General features: G+C 63.2%; 1 protein-coding gene across 3 annotated transcripts in view; it reads left to right on the forward strand.

Moving 5' to 3' along the window:
• Window positions 1-17,100, forward strand: part of LOC117647642 (zinc finger protein chinmo) — a 30,659-nt gene that overhangs the window by 4,050 nt on the left and 9,509 nt on the right. For all 3 annotated transcript variants that reach the window (XM_034389512.1, XM_034389513.1, XM_034389511.1), the window contains exons 2-8: window positions 547-590; window positions 1,248-1,389; window positions 15,443-15,660; window positions 15,745-16,061; window positions 16,192-16,580; window positions 16,668-16,856; window positions 16,947-17,000. In XM_034389512.1, coding sequence (XP_034245403.1) covers window positions 1,272-1,389; window positions 15,443-15,660; window positions 15,745-16,061; window positions 16,192-16,580; window positions 16,668-16,856; window positions 16,947-17,000 — 1,285 coding nt within the window. In that variant the 5' untranslated portion in view covers window positions 547-590; window positions 1,248-1,271. The remainder of the gene's footprint in view (window positions 1-546; window positions 591-1,247; window positions 1,390-15,442; window positions 15,661-15,744; window positions 16,062-16,191; window positions 16,581-16,667; window positions 16,857-16,946; window positions 17,001-17,100) is intronic.

Raw genomic sequence — 17,100 nt, forward strand, 5'->3', positions numbered from 1 at the left:
AAAGGAGTACAGCAACGTGCCGGTACTCGCGGCTCGCGATTACGAATGAGCCGCTACAGTGTAGCAGCCATTTGTTGAAACTGAGGAGAGGCGCTGCACCTCCCGCGGCACTCGTCGCTCTGTCTCTCTCGCACCCGCACGGGACGCCCCGCGAGGGCGAGAGAGAGAGACAGCGCGACGAAAAGGACTCCGTCGGGCACACCTCGGGGCGCGTGTTTGTTTTTGGAATTGGCGAACGGCGGATTTGGCAGTGTACTGTATACAGTGCGCGGCGCCATGGCGCACGGTTCGCGCGGTGTGTGACTGTGGGAGTGGACTGACTGAGTGGAGGCAGGCGCCGCCGCTAGCGCCGCTCGCCTCGCTGGGCTAGGCGGGCCAGGCTGCGCCAAACCATGCCGTCGATGCAAGGCTGCAGATGTGCTGTGTGCTCGCGTGCGGAGTGCAGACTGAAGCGAAGCGACGCGTCCTGCAGTGTCCCTGCGCCGAATCCTGTCTGTTGGCTGCCTGAAACTCACCGCCGTCTTGTTTCTTTTTCCTGTTTTGCAGGCCCTGGCGGCCCTCACAGTAGTTGCTGACTCTCTGGAAGTCCGGTGAGTTTTTATTGGAGTGCATTGGTCCTCTTTTTCATTTCCTCCTATTTTTTTTATTTTTACGTATCGTTGTTTCCTTGAGCGGCCGACGGACCGCACGGACGTATAAACGAGTTAACTCTCTAATTCGCGGATTGTCTGTGTCTGTCACTTGATGCACACCGTTTTTCATTTTGCCAAGTTCAAATGATCAGTGTGTTTAGATCTAATCTTGTCGTTTACTTTATTTTCGTGCACAGTCAATGCATTCACATGCGACTTCGCATGTGGTCTCACAATTTTTGCGTGTGGGAAATTTTTTTCGTACAGATTTGTACTGTTTGCAGAATTGCACAGAGCCGTGCGAAATCGCGTACTCAAATTTTTATAACATTGTGTTATACTTCATACAAAAATTATTTTGCAGAAATTTGGTAAAATAACTAAATTTAAAATCCTATAATAACTCTTAAATTTTTAACGCGTCAAGTTTTGCACGATTTACGCAACATGCTTTTCTGAAGTGATGAGTTGAAAATAAAAATGTGACTCGCTAGTAAATCGAATCTAATTTTCCCACGCCAAAGACCCCCGGGGTTGGCGTTAGGCCCCTCGTTGTTGCAGTGTAGTTGTCAGTCAGTCTTACTAACCCTTTCCGTCTCTCCCTTTCTCCCGCAGGCGGCGAGGCCCTAGAGCTCGGCGATGGGTTCGGAGCAGCAGTTCTGTCTAAAATGGAACAGTTTCGGCAGCAATTTGGCGACAGCCTTTGGGAATTTATTCAAGTCGGAGAGCCTGACGGATGTAACACTCTTCTGCGAAGGTGAGTCCTCGTCTTTGTCGACTTGCATGTCGCGGTCTCTCTCGCACTCGTGGGCCCCGCGCGGCGTCCCGTTGGAGGTGCGAGAGAGACGGGGGGCGGTGCAGCGCCTTGCATAACTAACCCTCGCCACGTGCGGCGCGGTGCAGCTCGCGGGCCAGTGCAGAGAAAAACATGGTGCGCGTCACGGGTCTGGCGTGGCGTGACGTGACGCGGAGCGGAGCGGCTGCACTTGAGCGATGAGCACAACAGGTGCAATTTGGCACTGCACTGGCCGCGGCGCCGCAGCATTCGCGGAGCTCCACGTGCATCGTCCGCGTTGCGTCACCGCGACCCGCGGGTCCTCATGCACTCGCTATTTTTAGTTGTTTTCTGTGTGCATAAATTTTTTTTTTTCGAATTTTTTTTTTTCACACTTTGGCGCGGCGTGTGTACTCTGTTGCATCATCGGCTCGGCTCGCTGGATGGATGTGAATGAATGGATGCACTATGACGTGCTCGCGTCGTAGTGTAGAAGCAGTCCACGTGTCGTGGCCTGTTGCATTTGAGGCCCCCGCGCGCGCGACGCGTGCGTCTGTGTGCGAGTCTGTGTGTGTGTACGTGTACGCGCCAAAATTCGACCTTGAGACACCACACTTCCTCGTCCTGCAGGGGGGAGCCGGCAAGGGTGTGCTCTACGTATACACCAGTGTGGTCGGCGTTGCAACAGCCCTCCTTGCCCGCTCCCCTTGCGAGTGTGTGTGTGTGAGTGTGTGTGCCCCTCAAGGCCGCGGCGTTTCCCCGTGGAATCGATCGTGGACTCGTCGATCTGGAAGCGGCAGGCCCATCGCACTCGGCGAAAGAAGACGCGTTGCGGGGCTCGAACGCTCAAACAGCCATTAATCCGGATTCATTTGCATAGTATCGCGTTTTCCACATCGTGCCAAAACTTTTACCCCCCCCGCCCGATAGTAGGGAACTATTTATCCTAGCGGCCCGCTCCGCTGGTACACCCGAAAAAAAAAAAGTTTGGCGACGGCCGGCTGGCGTTAGCCGCCCACACGGACGGTCGCGCGAGTTTCGGCCGACTTGGCCTTTTTTTATTAGTTTTAGTTATCAGGGCTTGGTGACCCCCACGTTGCCACAGGCAAATGATATTGTCAAGGCCGGGGCCCGCGGGGGTCGAACCCGTCGAACAACGATGTCTGTGCAGCAGTGCTGCCCCTCCATTTTTATTTTATTTTTTGTTATTTTTTTCGGCTGGGCCGTGAGTGTGAGTGTGTGTGTGTGTAACGTCGGCGGCGGTAAAAAAGCCATCAACAAGAAAATGACCATCAAAAAAATGGGCTCAAAAAGGGGCGCCGCCGCGGCGCTCCTCCATGGGAATCGTGGATAGCAGTGTGCCCGCGAATCGAAGTATCTGTGTGCGTGTGTGTGTGTGTGAGTGTTTGGTGGAAGCGGTCGAGGGGGTCGAGGGGGTGGTGGAGGACGCGGAGTCATAAAGACGACGAGGCCTATCGGATCGAACTGCAGCCTGAATTTCCTCCTCCGTCGCCGCGAGCCCCCGGGCCCCGGGCCGAGCGGCCAGGCGGGCAGCCAGGGCAGCCAGGGCAGCCAGCCAGGCGGCCGACCAACCCCCTTGGCGGCATGCATGAATATTGCAGGGCTTTCCCTTTCGGTTTCGGTCGGCCTGCTGGCTGGCCTGGCTGGCGCGCGCTGCCCCCCCCCCCCCCCCCGCCCGGCCCTGCACTTGCAGTGTCACTGGCGTGTCACTGGCGTGTCACTATGACGTCACCGGCGTGTCACGTGACGCGTCCTTATCTCTGCGGTGCATGCCGCGCTGGCCTACAGCCGCGCTGTGCAGGTCCTCCACTCCACTGCGAGTGGCGCTGGCGGTTGCGCTGCGCGCTGGGTGCATGCGTGTGGGCGCTATGCTTCGCTATCAGTGTACAGGATGGCAGGCTCGCGTTTCGCCGCGTTTCGCCGCTGTCACTCTCTGCCGGCCTGCAGACCGATTCCGAGAGCCGCTTTTCCGTCTCTGTCGCACTCACCGGGGCGCCCCGTGCGGGTGCGAGAGAGACAGAGCGACGAGGACGGCTCTCGGAATCGGTCTGTCTGTACTGCCTCGGCCCGCCGCGGCGGCAGTGGGCCGAATTGACGAGTCGCCGAGTTATCTGCAGTCTGTACTCGTGTAGGGCGGCGGGGCCAGGGCGGGGCATGCTCCTGTTCCGCGGGGCTGCCTTGGCCGTGTGGCGGACCGGCTTGGCTCGGCGGTAGCTATCTCCGCGGTGGCGCATGCGGCATTATCATGCCGACTGTAGTATCAGGGTCAGTGCAAGCGTGGGGCTGCGTGCAAGAGGAGCAATTACCAAAAAAGAAAAAGTTTTTTTTTTGCGTTTGAAATTTGGTTGCTCCGGGCGCGCTGCTGCCGCCGCCGCGGCTGCCAAACTGGCGTGTCCGCCGTCCGCCCTCCGGAAACGAGGTATCGGTGGCGTGCGCGGGATGCACCCGGAAACCGGACCCCGCCCGGAGTCCGCGCGCCGCGCGCTACGCCGTGCGCTGCCCAGTGTGGGCGCCGGCGGCCGAAACTCCAGACGCGTTTTGAGCTCCAGAGTCGCTAAGCAGAACTCGAACCGAGCGTGTGACCCCACCAATGGATTCCTCGTTCGGAGAGCAATCCATTGGTGGGGTCACACGCTCGGTTCGAGTCCCACTTAGCGACTCTGGAGCTCAAAACGCGTCCGGGATTTTGACCGCCTCCACCGGTCTTCTGGTCCACTGTGCGCCGGAGGCCTTGCTCTTGTTTTTCTGTCTGCCGTCGCTGCTGTTGTTGCTGCTGGTGCCGGGTCGGTTCATTGACTCGCCGGAGACAAAAGACTGCAGTCGTGTGCATCGCCCCGCATCGCCCCGCATCGCCATGTGCGCGCCGATGAATGGAGGCGTTTCACACACTGCGGCGTTTGCTTTCTCGGAACTGCAGGCCGATTCCGAGTGTCGCCGCTCCGCCTCTCTTTGCACTCGACGTGCGTCCGCCGGCACGAGAAGGACAGAGCGACGACGACGACGACTCTCGGAATGAGCGTGCCGGCCCGGGACGGACCGGGACGGACTGACGGTCCGAGGATGCGCTGGGCCGCGAGCCGCTGCGTGCGTGCACTTTGGCATGCAAATGAGCCGCCCCGTCGTCCGTCCTTTCCCGGTAGGCCGGTAGGTCGCCGAGGAGACGACCTCCGCGACGACCGGCGGGGGGGGGGGGTCGCTTTGTCGCTCTCGGCGGAAGGAAGAACGGCACGGTGTTGGATCGCGAATCGCGCGAATCGCATCGTGGGGAGAGAGAGAGAGAGAGAGAGAGAGAGAGAGAGAGAGAGGAGAGAGAGAGAGAGAGGAGAGAGAGAGAGAGAGAGAGAGAGAAACGGGCGCTCGCCCCGCTCCGAGCCCCGCTCCAACGGCTGGCTTGTGGCCGACAGCTCTGAGAAGTGCCTGTCGTCGTCGGAGGGCCCGCAAATATTGTTGCCGCCCGAGTAAAAGAGGAAGTGGTCCTTTTTGCGGGGAGCCCAAGTGAGCAGCGAACGCGCTCGCTGCACCCCTCCTCCTCCTCGTCGTCGTCCTCGTCGTCGTCCGGGCCGCAGCGCGTCCCGCCGCCGCCGCCCTGCCCCCTCTGAGCAGAGGTCACCTTCTCCGCTTTTGAGTGAAGAAAAGAGTTGCTGCAGCGACGGGCACGGCGGGCCAGCCCCCCACTCCCCCCTCCCCCTCCCCTCGTCCTTCCGGAAGGACGCACGGATGGGACGGACGAACGGACGGCGTGCGACGGAAAGCCTCGCGCAACCCTTCGTGTGTTTCTAACGCAGTTTTAGAGTGGGTGCGTGCGTGTCTGTGTGTGTGTGTGTGGGTGTCCTAGGGCTTCGGCGCCACCTCTGCAGGGGACTCGCGGGGCCCGTAATCCCTGCTGGCCTCACTGACGCCTTCCCCTTCCCCCGTCCTCCGTCTCTCCCCTCGCGACCGGGCTCGTGTGTGTGTGTGCGCGCGTGTGTGTCTGTGTGCGTGTGGGTGGGTGGGGTTGGCCGCGCACCTGCCAGCACTGGCAGTGCAAGCAAAAGTAAAAGGGAGGATGGGGGAGAGAGGGAGAGGCCGCGGCGGGGGTGCGGTGCGCTCCTCAAAGGAGTCGCCGGACTAGCCCGCCCCGCCCCGCCCCGCCCCGCCGCACCCCAACCCCTGAACGCCACGCCACGCCCTGCCCTGCAGTCTTGGAGACTGCGCCAAAGTGCGACGGCAAGCAGCTGTCGTGTGTGTGTGTGTGCCCTGTGTTTTGCTCTGGAGTTTTCCTCTCGCGTGTTTTTTTCATGTGTGGAAAAAACTTTAAAGGTAGTGTGGAAAAATATAAACAAAACCAAAACCCAGGCAATCAAAAACAAAAAAAAGGCAAATTTATTTTTAGTCCTAAAAATCGAATTTGAATTTTTGAATCGACATTTTTTTTGTTGTTTTCCTTTGAAGTGCTGCTTGGTTGTTGTTTTTTTTTTCTCAGTGCAATCGTAGCGTCGGTATCATTGTACGGTTAGCCCGGAGTGGTTTCCCAGAGGCTCCCGCTGCAAGCGCTCCGTGCCACGCCGTGCCACGCCGAGCCTGCTGCTGCGTCCATTGTGGGCCCCGTTGCGGTGCATGCGTCGTGCGTGGCGTGGCGTGGCGTGCCGTGCCGTGGCGTGCCCCGCATAGCGCCGCGGCGCCTGGGTACCGAGTTTAGGGGGTCACTGCGCCGCAGCGCGCCGTGCCACGCCGTGCCACGCCACGCCACTGCAGCGCTGCGCTTGCCTACTCCAGCAGACCGCAACGCGCTCCAGCAAGTCCCGCTGCGCCGCGGCTGCGCCATACTGGAGGCACACTGGAGGCTCGAGGCGGAGTACACGGCAGTGCATTACAGGACGGAAGAGGAGGAGGGGGGTGGGGCAGGAATGCCTCGTTTTGGGGCCTCCGTACACGGCGAGGATAGATTGGCGGGCATGATTGTGGGGTCTCTCTGTCTCTGTCGCACCTATGCGAGAAGTGGGTGAGAGAGAGAGAGAGAGAGAGAGAGAGAGAGAGAGAGAGAGAGAGAGAGAGAGAGAGAGAGAGGCGGCGAGCGCACTGTTGGAAGGATCCGGCAGTCGAGTCGCACTCGATTCCGACTCCGGCCGTCCCCGCTGCGTGCTGCGTCGCGCTGCGTCGTGCGACACGGGGGCGGCCGGGGGCGGCCGGGGGGCGGGGGGCTGGAGAGGCGCCTGGAACGGGGGCGCGGAGCGCGGACCCCGGGGACCAGGCCCCTGGGTGCAGTTTGGCGCGTTCTGATTGGTCCTGGCTGCGTCTGCGCCGTCTGCGCCCCGCGGTCCTGGTCCTGGCGCTGGGCACGCCGGGGCTCGGCGGCCGGGCCGTGGGGCCGTGGGGCCGGGCGCCACCGTGTGACGGCCTGGCGGCCTGGCATGGCGGGACGGCTGCAGTCGTCAGCAGGCCAGGGCGCGGGGTTTGGGGGCTGCGGGGCGGGACCGAGTTTGGGGTCGCGGGCTCGGTGGTGGCGCTGCTGCAGGCTCTGCAGGCCGCTGTGCGCTAGTGCGTCGCCATGGCCGTGCCATGCCCTCCACTGGGGGTGGCCGTGCGGTGGCGTGCGCCGAGCGTGCGTCGTGCGGCGTGCAGGGGAGGGACGGCCGGGCCCGCCCTTCGGCCCGCTAGCCCAGTGAAGCCGCCAAGCCGGGCCGAGCCGCCCGCCCTCGGTGGGGTGGGGGTGGGGGCGGCCGGGGGCGGCGCAGGGGGGTGGGAGGCGGGCCGGCGAAGGGCCTTGCTCAATCGATACGCAGGGTGCAGGGCCTGCCTGGGCCCGGGCCGCCTGCAGGGCTCCGAGGCCCACCGGAAGGACGAACGGGCACATGCAGGACGGGGACGGGCCACAGGGCGGCGCCGCGAGAAGCTCCGCGCGCCCAGGCCCTGCAGGGCCCCGCGGGGGGCCAAGTGGGGCAACTTTCACGGCGCGGACAAAAATGATGGTAGAAGTGCATCGGCCCGGCTGCGCTATGCGGCGCATTGCGGCCCCGCTGCGTCCCGCCCCGCCCCGCCCCGCCCCGCCACGACTCTGCCTTTCCCCTTCTCCAGCGGCGGGGACTACGCGGCGGCGTGGCGGCCTGCACGCGCAACGTGCCGTTGCAGGAACAGCTGCAGCGGACGGCGGGGCGGCGGGGCGGCGGGTAGTACTTGCAGCATCGCGGGCCTCCTGCCTGCCTCCTGCCTGCAAGCGCGCAACGCCGCGCCACGCCACGCCACGCCTCGGCGGTGCTGTGCTCCGCGCTGCGCGGTGCTGCGCGGTGCGGCCCGGCCGGGCTGGCGGTGCGGCGCGGTGCGGCGCGGTGCGGCGTGGTGGGGGGAACGGGTTGCTGCTCCTCGCAGTATCTACCACACGTGCCGATCTTGCAGCCGGCCCGGGGTGGCTCGGCGTGGCTCGGCGTGGCGGGGGGAGGCGGGGCGGGGCGGGGTAGTGACGGGGCGAGTTCGCATAGCGAAGGGCGGGGAGGGGGAGGGGGAGGGGAGGGGTGGGACCGCCCGGGAGAGGAGGGAGCGGCGTGGCGTTGGCGCTGCGGCGCTGCCTCTGGCTGCCTCGCTGCTGCAGTCGTCGCTAATACAAGTTCTCGTTTCACGTGAGCGTGCCCGCCGGCCGCGCCATTTTATTTTGCACGGCTCCTTCCTCCTCCTCCTCGTCTCCTTCTTGGGCCCGCGAGCGTGTCCTCTGCTGGTGATCCCCCTCTCGCTCTGCCCCGCGCTGCCGTGGCCCCCCTCTCCCTCTCTCTCTCTCCGTCTCGCAGTTCGTCCGCGCGCTCCAGCAGTCGAACCCTTCTCATTGTCCCATCCCCTCCACCGCCGGCTCCACTGCCGCTCCCAAATTTTAATAATTGGTCCCTGGGAGGCTGCGTGGCTGGCTGCGTGGCTGGCTGCGTGGCTGGCTTGGGGCTGGCCGCCCCTGCTAGTGCCGTGCCTTGGCAGGCTCGGCCGTGCCTCACCTTTTGCACCTCACTCACTGCTGGTGGCGTCCTGGCCTTTGTTTCTGGGCGGCCTGCTGGAGCCCGGCCTGCCCGGCGTGGAGGAGGCTTTGTCGTCTATTCGGGCCCCTTCTGCTGCCTCTTCTTCTTCTCCTTCTTCCCCTCTGCGCGCCAAATTAAGTTGATATGAACGCACCGTGGAGCGCACGGCGGCGCGGCCTCGGACGCGGGGGCCGCTTTGTAGTCCTCACAGACATGTATATGAATATTTGTATATCTGTACTCGGCCGCGCCGCTTTTCTCCTGCTCTTTTTCGTTTATCGTCTTTTTTTTTGCTGTCCTTTGGATTTTTATATTGTTTGTTGCGCGCTCGTCTTTTTTTATTGTTTTCCCGGCCGACCTTTAATTCGCTGCTTCTACTCCCACGACACTGGAAGTGGAAGATAGTCTGATAGTCTCGGGGCGCACCAGTGTACCGAGCGTCTCGGCCCGTGTGAAACCCGCGGCACCCGAACCCCGTACCGCGTCGCATCCTGTCCTGGGGATCGCCTGCTTGCCTGCTTGCCTGCTTGCCGGGCATATTCTGAGCGGGTGGAGGGCTGTGCCAGGGCTGTGCTAATTGCTTCAAGCCCGTCAGAGCGCGGCCCAGTGAGCTGGACAACCCTAGCCGAGGCTGGCAGCCCTGCCTGCCTGCCTGCCTGCCACCCTTCGTGTGTTGCGGGGCCGCGGGGCGCGCGGGGCCGTCCGGGCGGAGCCTGCCTTTGTCCTGCAGGCGCCCCTCCCCCTCCCTGACCAGTCCCCCTCCCCTCCCCTCCCCTTCACTGCCGATGCCTCGCCGCTCAACTGCCGGACGGACAGACGGACGGGCGGACAGGCGGGCGGACGTGCCGACGCGGCAGAAGACTCTTTTGCATGGCCGTGCCGCCGTGCCCGGGCTGACCGGAGGCCTCTCGAGGGCTGAGGCGAGCCCGCGCTTCGCAGTGGATGGCCCTCGGGTCCCTCGGGCCCCCTCGGGGGTGGCGCGGCAGCCAGCGGCAACAGCCCGGTCCGGCCGCGACGCCGGCGATGGCGGTGTCGTCGCCGGCGACCTCGACGGGGGCCCCAGGGAGCGCGCGCGTCGCGTCGCGTCACTGAGTGGAGCCTCTGCCGCCGAACGGGCCGGCGGGGCTGCGCTAGGGGCGGGCCGGGGACCGGGGGACGGTCGGCCGCTGCAGTGCAGTGCGCTGATGCGCTGCGCTGCACCGGACCCCCGGAGCCTAGGCAACCCGCATAGGCCCCTGCGTTACGGGACGGCCTACCCCGGCCCGCTAGGGGGCTCCGGCCGCCGCGCCGCCACCCGGTGACTGCGGCTGCTGCCGCCGTTGCGACCGTATCTCCGCCGCTGTTACGTGTTTTTCTGCTCCGGAGCGAAATTTGGCGACCGGATTGGTCCGGCCTGAGTCACTGCGGTACTGGCGTGGCTGGCGTGCTGCAGCGGCTCGGCGGACGGACGGACAGAGGGACGGGCTGCGAATCGCTCTTGTTTTGCTGCTTGGCCGCCGGTCGGCCGGCCGGCTGGCGGGTGGGCTGGTTCGAAACCACCCACAACAACAGCAGCAACAACAACAAGAGCACGCAGGCCGGCTGCCGGACTGCCGGTGCGAATGCTGCTGCGCTCGGCCCGCTCCGCCTCCCGACCACCTTCGCCTTCACCTTCACCTACCCTCTGCCCGTTGCCGCCAAAACGCCCCGCTGGAGGCAGGGGCCGCACCGGGGCCGCGCTGGAGTGAGCCCAGCAACACGGGCTGGGCTGCGCTACGGCGGCGGACTCATTCCGAGAGTCGTTTTCGTCGCCCTGTCTCCCTCGCACCCATTCGGGGCGCCCCGCGAGTGCGACGGAGACAGAGCGACGAAGACGACTCTCGGAATGAGTCCGCGGGTACGGGCAGGTACCGGCGGGTACCCGGCCGCCTCTAGGCGACCGTTGATTCCGCTCCGGGAGTATTTTTGCATTTTTATTACGTCTTCTCTTCTCTCTCTGCGCCGCTCTGCGCACCTCGTCTTCATCAGGGGCCTGTTCCGCCTTCGCCGCCCCGTCTACGATTTTGTCTTATTCTTTCTGGTTCGTCTTTTTCTCTATTGTTTTTCTTTTTATCATTGGCCGAGAGGGGCCTCTTGCCTTGCTCTGCGAACGCGTATTTTTATCAAGCTATAAATCCGTGAATCGTGTAGACGACGCGACGCGCTGCTCCGCCCTGCTCCGCGCACACCGGACCCGCAGGCAGGCAGGCGGGCAGGCAGGCGCAGGCAGGCACGAGGCGGCCAGTCGGACAGGCAGCCAGCCGGTTGGTCGGGTCCCCTCCTTCTCTCTCCTTCTCGCTTCCTTTTCCCTCACTTCCTTCTTTCTTTGACTGTCAAGGTTGTCGGCGGTGGCGCGGCGCGGCGGCCCGGCCCGGCTGCAGGCGAATCGCAGGCGAAGCGAGGCGGCGAACCAAACCGCCAAACGCGAGGCGGAGCGCGCAGCGCAGAGCGGCGCAGAGCGCGTCGGCCGGGGCCAAATTTTTATCGCGGTCCGCATATTCGCTAGCCTTTGCAAATGGCCGAATGTGAATCACACGGTCGTCGCTTCTTCCGTCTTTTGGGAGGCGATGCGTCCGTCTGGCTTCCGGGGAGGTGCCCGCCGTGCGTCGCCGTGGTCCGGGGAAGACCTCGCCGAGCCGTCAGCACCTTGCCCCGCGCCCCGCGCCCCGCCGGCCGCGGTCGGTGCACGCCGATTAGTTTGCTCTAGGCCGCCGACGTGTAGTTGCGAGTAGCGCGAGTTCACTCAACTTAAAAATAGGATTGCCGAAGTTTGGCTACCCGGCCGCCACCCGGCAGCCACCCGGCACCTCTCTGCAGACTCGTTCCGAGAGTGGTCGCTCCGTCTCTCTCGCGCCCACGACATCGCCCCGCGAGTGCGAGGGAGACAGAGCGGCGAAAACGACGACTCTCGGAATGAGTCCGCTGCCACCCACCGGCCCTTCGCGAAACGCAGGGCGGCGAGGCGCGACACCCCCGAAACTTTTGCACGTCGCGATGGCGAAGCGGAGCGGAGCGGGGCCCCGTCGACGGCGACGTCGCCCCGTCACGTCACCTCGTCGCCTCGCCAAGTTACTTTGCCACTATTACCCGCGGTGACAACGACCCGTTTCGTTTTTATCTAGCGTTTTTTGCCGTCTTTCTATTCAGCTCGTCCTGCGCTGGTCCGCCGCCGGGGCGTGCGTACTGCGTGCCTACAGTGTGGCGGCGTGCGCCACGTGCAACGCGCCAAGTCCAGCACCGCGCCGTGGGAAGCTCGTCGTCGTGTGCGTGCGTGCGTGTTGGCGAGGGGGGCGGGGAGGGGGAGGGGGGCCCAGCTCGTTTTTCGGCAAGCCTCGCCGTCGCGGCGGCTGCAGCGGCAGTAGTAGGACCTCCACGTCTCCTTGAGCTTGACCAGCCCACAGCCGTCCCCCCTTCCCTCTCACTCCGCGCTCCGCCGCTCCGCGCCCGCAGCGTCGCCGTGCAGCTCGCCGAGTCTCCTTGGCAGAACCGCCCTCCCCGCCGCGCCTCCGCCCCGCCCCGCCCCGCCCTGCGACGTCGTACAGTTCCGTGATGCTAAGTGTTGCCAAGCATCGCGCAGGCCTAGCCCGACCCGCCCGAGCCCCCGCGGCCCCGCGGCCCCCTGGCCCCCGCCTCGCGTGCAGTCCCCCGCGCCGCCACGCCGCGGCCCCCCGGCCCCGCGGACCGCGGTGGGGCCCGTCGGTCGTCGGCCGTCGGCAGCACTAGGACCGGCGCGTCGTGGCGCGGCGCGGCGGGGCACGCCACGGCTCGCTAGGCCAGGCCCACCATAGCCTTGGTTATGCACTCTGAAGGACAGCGGGCTGTAGGCGGGGGACGGCGGGGCGCGGGGCGCGGGCAGCTGCGCTCGTGTCAGCTGCTGCGGTGCGGTTGGTGGGCCCGCCGCCACGCCACGCCGCCACGCCACGCCGCGGCGTCGGTTCGGTTCGGTTCGCGAGCTGAGGAGAGGAATGGCCCGCCGAGCAGTAGACTGATTCCGCACAGTGCGGACGTCGCTCTGTCTCTCTCGCGCCCGTACGGGGCGCCCCGTGAGTGCGAGAGAGAGGCCCCCGCTCGGAATCAGTCTACAGGCGGGCAGCCAGGCCCCAACAAGTTCGGCTGTGGCCGTGCTGGCCGTGCCGGCCGTGCGTCGGGGCCCCGCCCGCCAGGCCGCCAGCCCGCCACGCAGGCCGGCGGGGACCTCATGGACGCCGCGAAGCAGCGCGAGGCAGGCCCCTCGGGGTGGGCCGGCGCCGACGTGGGGGCCCGCCGCGCCGAGGAGGGTCTCGGTGGCGGAGAGGAGCGCGTTGGGGGGCGGGGTGACGCGCGCGGAAGTGGGAGAGGGGGGGGGGCGTTCAGAGCGGGTATGCGGCGCAGGTGCGCCAGCCGTTCTCGCCCTCCCCCAAGCTCGGCAAGCTCGCCGACGAGTGGAGGGCGGGGTGGTCAGCCACACACGCGGAAGGGAAGGCAAAAGGACGCCGTCGACGGTGTAGGGGTCACGGGGTGCATCGGAATCGGCAGTCCGAAAGGACCCGATGAATGCTAACCGCAGACCGATTCCGAGAGTCTCGCTCTCTCTCTCTCTCGCTCTCGTGAGGCGTCCCCTGCAGGTGCGAGAGAGACAGAGCGACTCTCGGATTCGGTCTGCGTTTAATGACATCGTGCGAATGGCTGGGCACGACGCGGCCCCGCCGTCAAGGCATGCCGGAAGCACCGGGAAGAAATAGTAAACGAAACCGAAGTGTCTGGATGCTGGCCGCGCCGTGGCGCCGTGGCCGGCAGCCCGCAGGCCGCACAGTGTGCCCCCGGCCCGCTCGCCCCGCTGCCGTGAACCCGGCCAACGCCTCGCCTGCGTCACCGCGACTCCAGCGGACTCCAGCAAGGGGTGCCTTTGCTTAAGGGTTGCCACTCGCTCGCTTAATCTGATTGCCTTGAATACCCGCCGCCCTGGACGCGGGTGCGGCGGGGCTGCTTTAAGACCGCTGCGACAAAAGCCGCGCCACCGTGCAGTAATTACACTTTTCGTCATTTCATTATTATTTTTTTGCGCCTAGCGTAGGCTGTGCTGCGATGACGCCCTAGGTTTGCAGCGAGGGTCGTTTGCCTGCGGGCGCCGCGTTGGCGCGTCGGCTTGCCTCAGCCGGTTGCAAACTTGCAAATGGGTGAGCATGGTGTCGGTACACTGGTACAGTATTCGCACGCCTGGCCGGCTTCGCAGTGGCTTGGCCAGCTTGGCCCGGCCGGCCTGGCCAAGGACGCGGAGAAGGGCCTCGCGCAGCACTGCGCAGCGCGTGCCGCGTGAGCCAGGCCCTCGGTGCCCTCGGCCGGGCCGCGTGCCGCGTGCCGCCGGGCCGGGGGTGCCTCGCAGTGCTTCGTACCGGAACACGCTCCCGTCTCGTTGTGACGCACGCGCCAGCGCGCCACCCGCGCAGGCCAGCCGGGCTTGGCCGGCCGGGCTGGGTTGCTGGCTGGGTTCGTTGCCGTTTGCCGTTCCAGGCGTGGCTGCACTGCGGGTCCTTGAAAAGCGCCTAGTGCTGTCGGCGACTGGCTAGAGTGGAGCCATCGACGCGCGGCTGGTGCTAGCTAGCTCGCGGCGTCGCGGCTCGCGCTCAGGTTGCAGGGTCGGCTCCGATCTCCTTGCGGAAGGCGGGTCCTTTTGTTCCTGGGGGGCCGGCCGGGCCGGGCCGGGCGCGGGCGCCCGGGCCGCGGCGGGGCGGGGCGGGGCGGGTTGGATTGGTTTGTGCGTTGGGCCCGGCTAGCCCGGCCTATGGATGGGCCCGGCTAGCATAGCGTCAGGGACCGTGAGGCAGTCAGGGCCGACCGGCCAGTGAGGCCTAGGCCTCCACGACGCGGTCCGCCCGTCTGTCTGTCTCTCTCTCTCTGTCCGGCCCGCCCGTCTCCCTCCAACGCATGGCTGGGCTTGGTTTGGCTGGCGCGGCTCGTCAGGGCCCGGTGCCATGGGGCACCACGGGGCCCCGGCGCGGTCGGTTCGAAATTTGCGATAATCGCTCGCCGCGCCTCGCCTCGCCACGCTCCGCCCTGCTGCCACGCCCGCCCCGCCCCGCCCCGCCCCGCCCGCCTCGCTCCCCCGGCCGTGCCCTCCTGGCGTGCACGGGGCGGGGCGGGCCATGGGCGCAGCCGAAGCCTGCTTGCGAACTGAAGCGACCGTGCCGTGCCCTGCCGTGCCATGGGGCCGATGGGGCCGTGCCGAGGCCCTGCCATGATGCCGGCCTGCTCTGCTTTTGTTCTCTTACGTTGCCGAGCATGTGCGTGACCGGCAAGCTCAATCCCATGCCCTGCCCTCCTGCAGCACTCCTCCCCTCCCCCCCCCCTCGATCCTCGCCGTTTCTCTCCTCTTTGTTTCTCGCTGTTTTTCGCCGAGTGTGGCGGTGGTGGTGCTTCCTACCTGTCAACCGATCCTTTGGTGGCCGCTCCGTTTTGCGTTAACTTCCGACCGCCTCCCCCTTACCTCGCCCGGCCAGCCCGCCGATTAAAAATAAATGGAGATCAATTTCTCATACCTGTGACTTCCCCCGCGCACCCTGGCGTGCGAATTCGGGCGCCACGCCGCGCCACGCCGCGCGAGGGCAGCGGGCATGGAAATTGCGTGCACGTGTGGGGAATTCGATGGGACTATTTCGCCTTCCCTCCGCCACCCCCTCCCCCTCCCCCTCCCTGCCCTCGCCGTCCACGTAGCCCGTTCGGCCTGGCTGTCTGGCTGTGACGCAGGATGATATCTTTAGCTGCATGCGCAGCCAGCGGCAGCCAGCGGGAGTGAGTGCAAGGTCACACAGCTGTTGTGCATCCCACCCAGCAGGCCGGCAGGGCCGGCAGGGCCGGCAGGGCCGGCAGCCCAGAGGCCAGGCAGGCCCAGGGCTCGCCAAGCTAACGCCAAGCCGTCAAACGCCAGCGCGTGGCAGCCTGCGGCTTGCGGCGCGTGCAGAATGCAGATACCCCGCGACGCCGCGATGGCGATACCCCATTCAGACGTGGTCTCTAACGCCTCCTCTGCATTCTCTCTGTTTCAGGTGTGACGTTCAAAGCTCACAAGCTAATACTAGCAGCTTGCAGTAAACACTTCCAGGATCTATTTGAAACAGCTCCAGTATGCCCGAGCATCCTGGTGATCCTGGACGGTACCACCTCCAGCAACATGTCAGCGTTGCTGGAGTTCATGTACAAAGGAGAGGTGCATGTTTCACAGGACAGTCTTCCCAGCTTTCTTAAAGCTGCGGAATGTCTTCAGGTGAGAGACTTTTCAGAATATTTATGTGTAGTGTCGGTCGGTGGTTTGGGTGTCTGAAGATCTAATTTGTTGTTCTATTTTCAGGTCAAGGGGTTGTCCATAGAACATGAGAAACTTGCTCTTGTTCAAGAAAAGGAGGATGTGCCAAACAGTAGCGACAAGTTGGACTCACCAACTGGTCGTAAGATAGCACGATTAAACTCAAGTCTGAAGGAGGTGGCAGATAGTTTGAATAACAACTGTGGCTCAGAAAGCTCATTAGCACGAGCAGAGCACAATTCATCACAGATGGCATCTCCTTCGTCCCACCCATACTCACCCGTCCTGTCCCCTTACATGCACCACTACAGACCTTCGTATGAGAGAACGTCATCCACCGCACCACCGGCTCCATCTCAAGGGTAAGAATCTAATTTTTAATGTTCATACCATAACTTTTCAAAAATTGTCCTTTTGTTTTTCAAATAATTATAATTTTTATAGTCTCTTTTTTTCTTGTTTTCTGGTGCTTATTGCAAATTTGTGTTTCAGGTACGAAAATGCTCCTCGGAAGCGCCATCATCGTAGTCCAAGTGATGCTATCCAAGAAAGTTCATCAGCTGTGCGAGCATCGGTCTTACGAGATGGTAGCAGAAACCGACCCGCAAGTGACCCAGAGATGCATTACCACCCCAATAGTGGTCATGACCCAAGAGAAATGTCGCCAAAAGTTGAAGAGAACCATTCATACGGTCACAATTCTCCATCTACACACCGCTATGAAGAAGGACCTAACGGATCGAATGCTGCTTCGATGGTTTCATTTGACAGAACTGGTGCTGCGGATCCTCCAGCTGAGGGTAATAACATCGGTACGCCTGACAGTCACCACTCCTCTTCCTCCTCCGTAAACCTTGACAACCAAGACACTTTCGCAGAGGGTACAGTCTTGTTTCAGTTTACCACTAACTTTTTATAAAATATTACCAGAACAACTGTTTATCATGAAGCATTCTCTCCCTTTTCAGACTTGAGAATAAAACAAGAACCATCTGTTCGGTCATCTGTTGAAGAGACAACACAACAGACCTCAGTCCCCTCACCTTATATAGATCATCTGGCAACTGACAAAACTCCAGAGATACTGAGTCCCAGTATGTGGAACTCAAAAACAATGCCAAGCTTGAAGGGTCATGCTACGGGTAGTATGATTGATGGTATGTAGTCCTAAAAAAAAAATTCTTGTAGTGTTTATTTTTTTGCAAATGCTAATTCATCTATTTGATTTTTCTTGTCACTATTTAAAGGAGAGACAAAGATTGATTCTTTGAAAGGTTACACGGCACAGCGAACTCCTGATGGTAAGTTTCTATCAAAAATAATTCTAGGGAGGCACCTTCCCAGAAAATACTATCTATGTAGGGCCCTTATGCAGAAATTGGACCCTAAATTATTTTCATT

The sequence above is a fragment of the Thrips palmi genome, unplaced genomic scaffold, assembly GCF_012932325.1.
Source record: "Thrips palmi isolate BJ-2018 unplaced genomic scaffold, TpBJ-2018v1 HiC_scaffold_2, whole genome shotgun sequence".
NCBI classification, from domain to species: domain Eukaryota; kingdom Metazoa; phylum Arthropoda; class Insecta; order Thysanoptera; family Thripidae; genus Thrips; species Thrips palmi.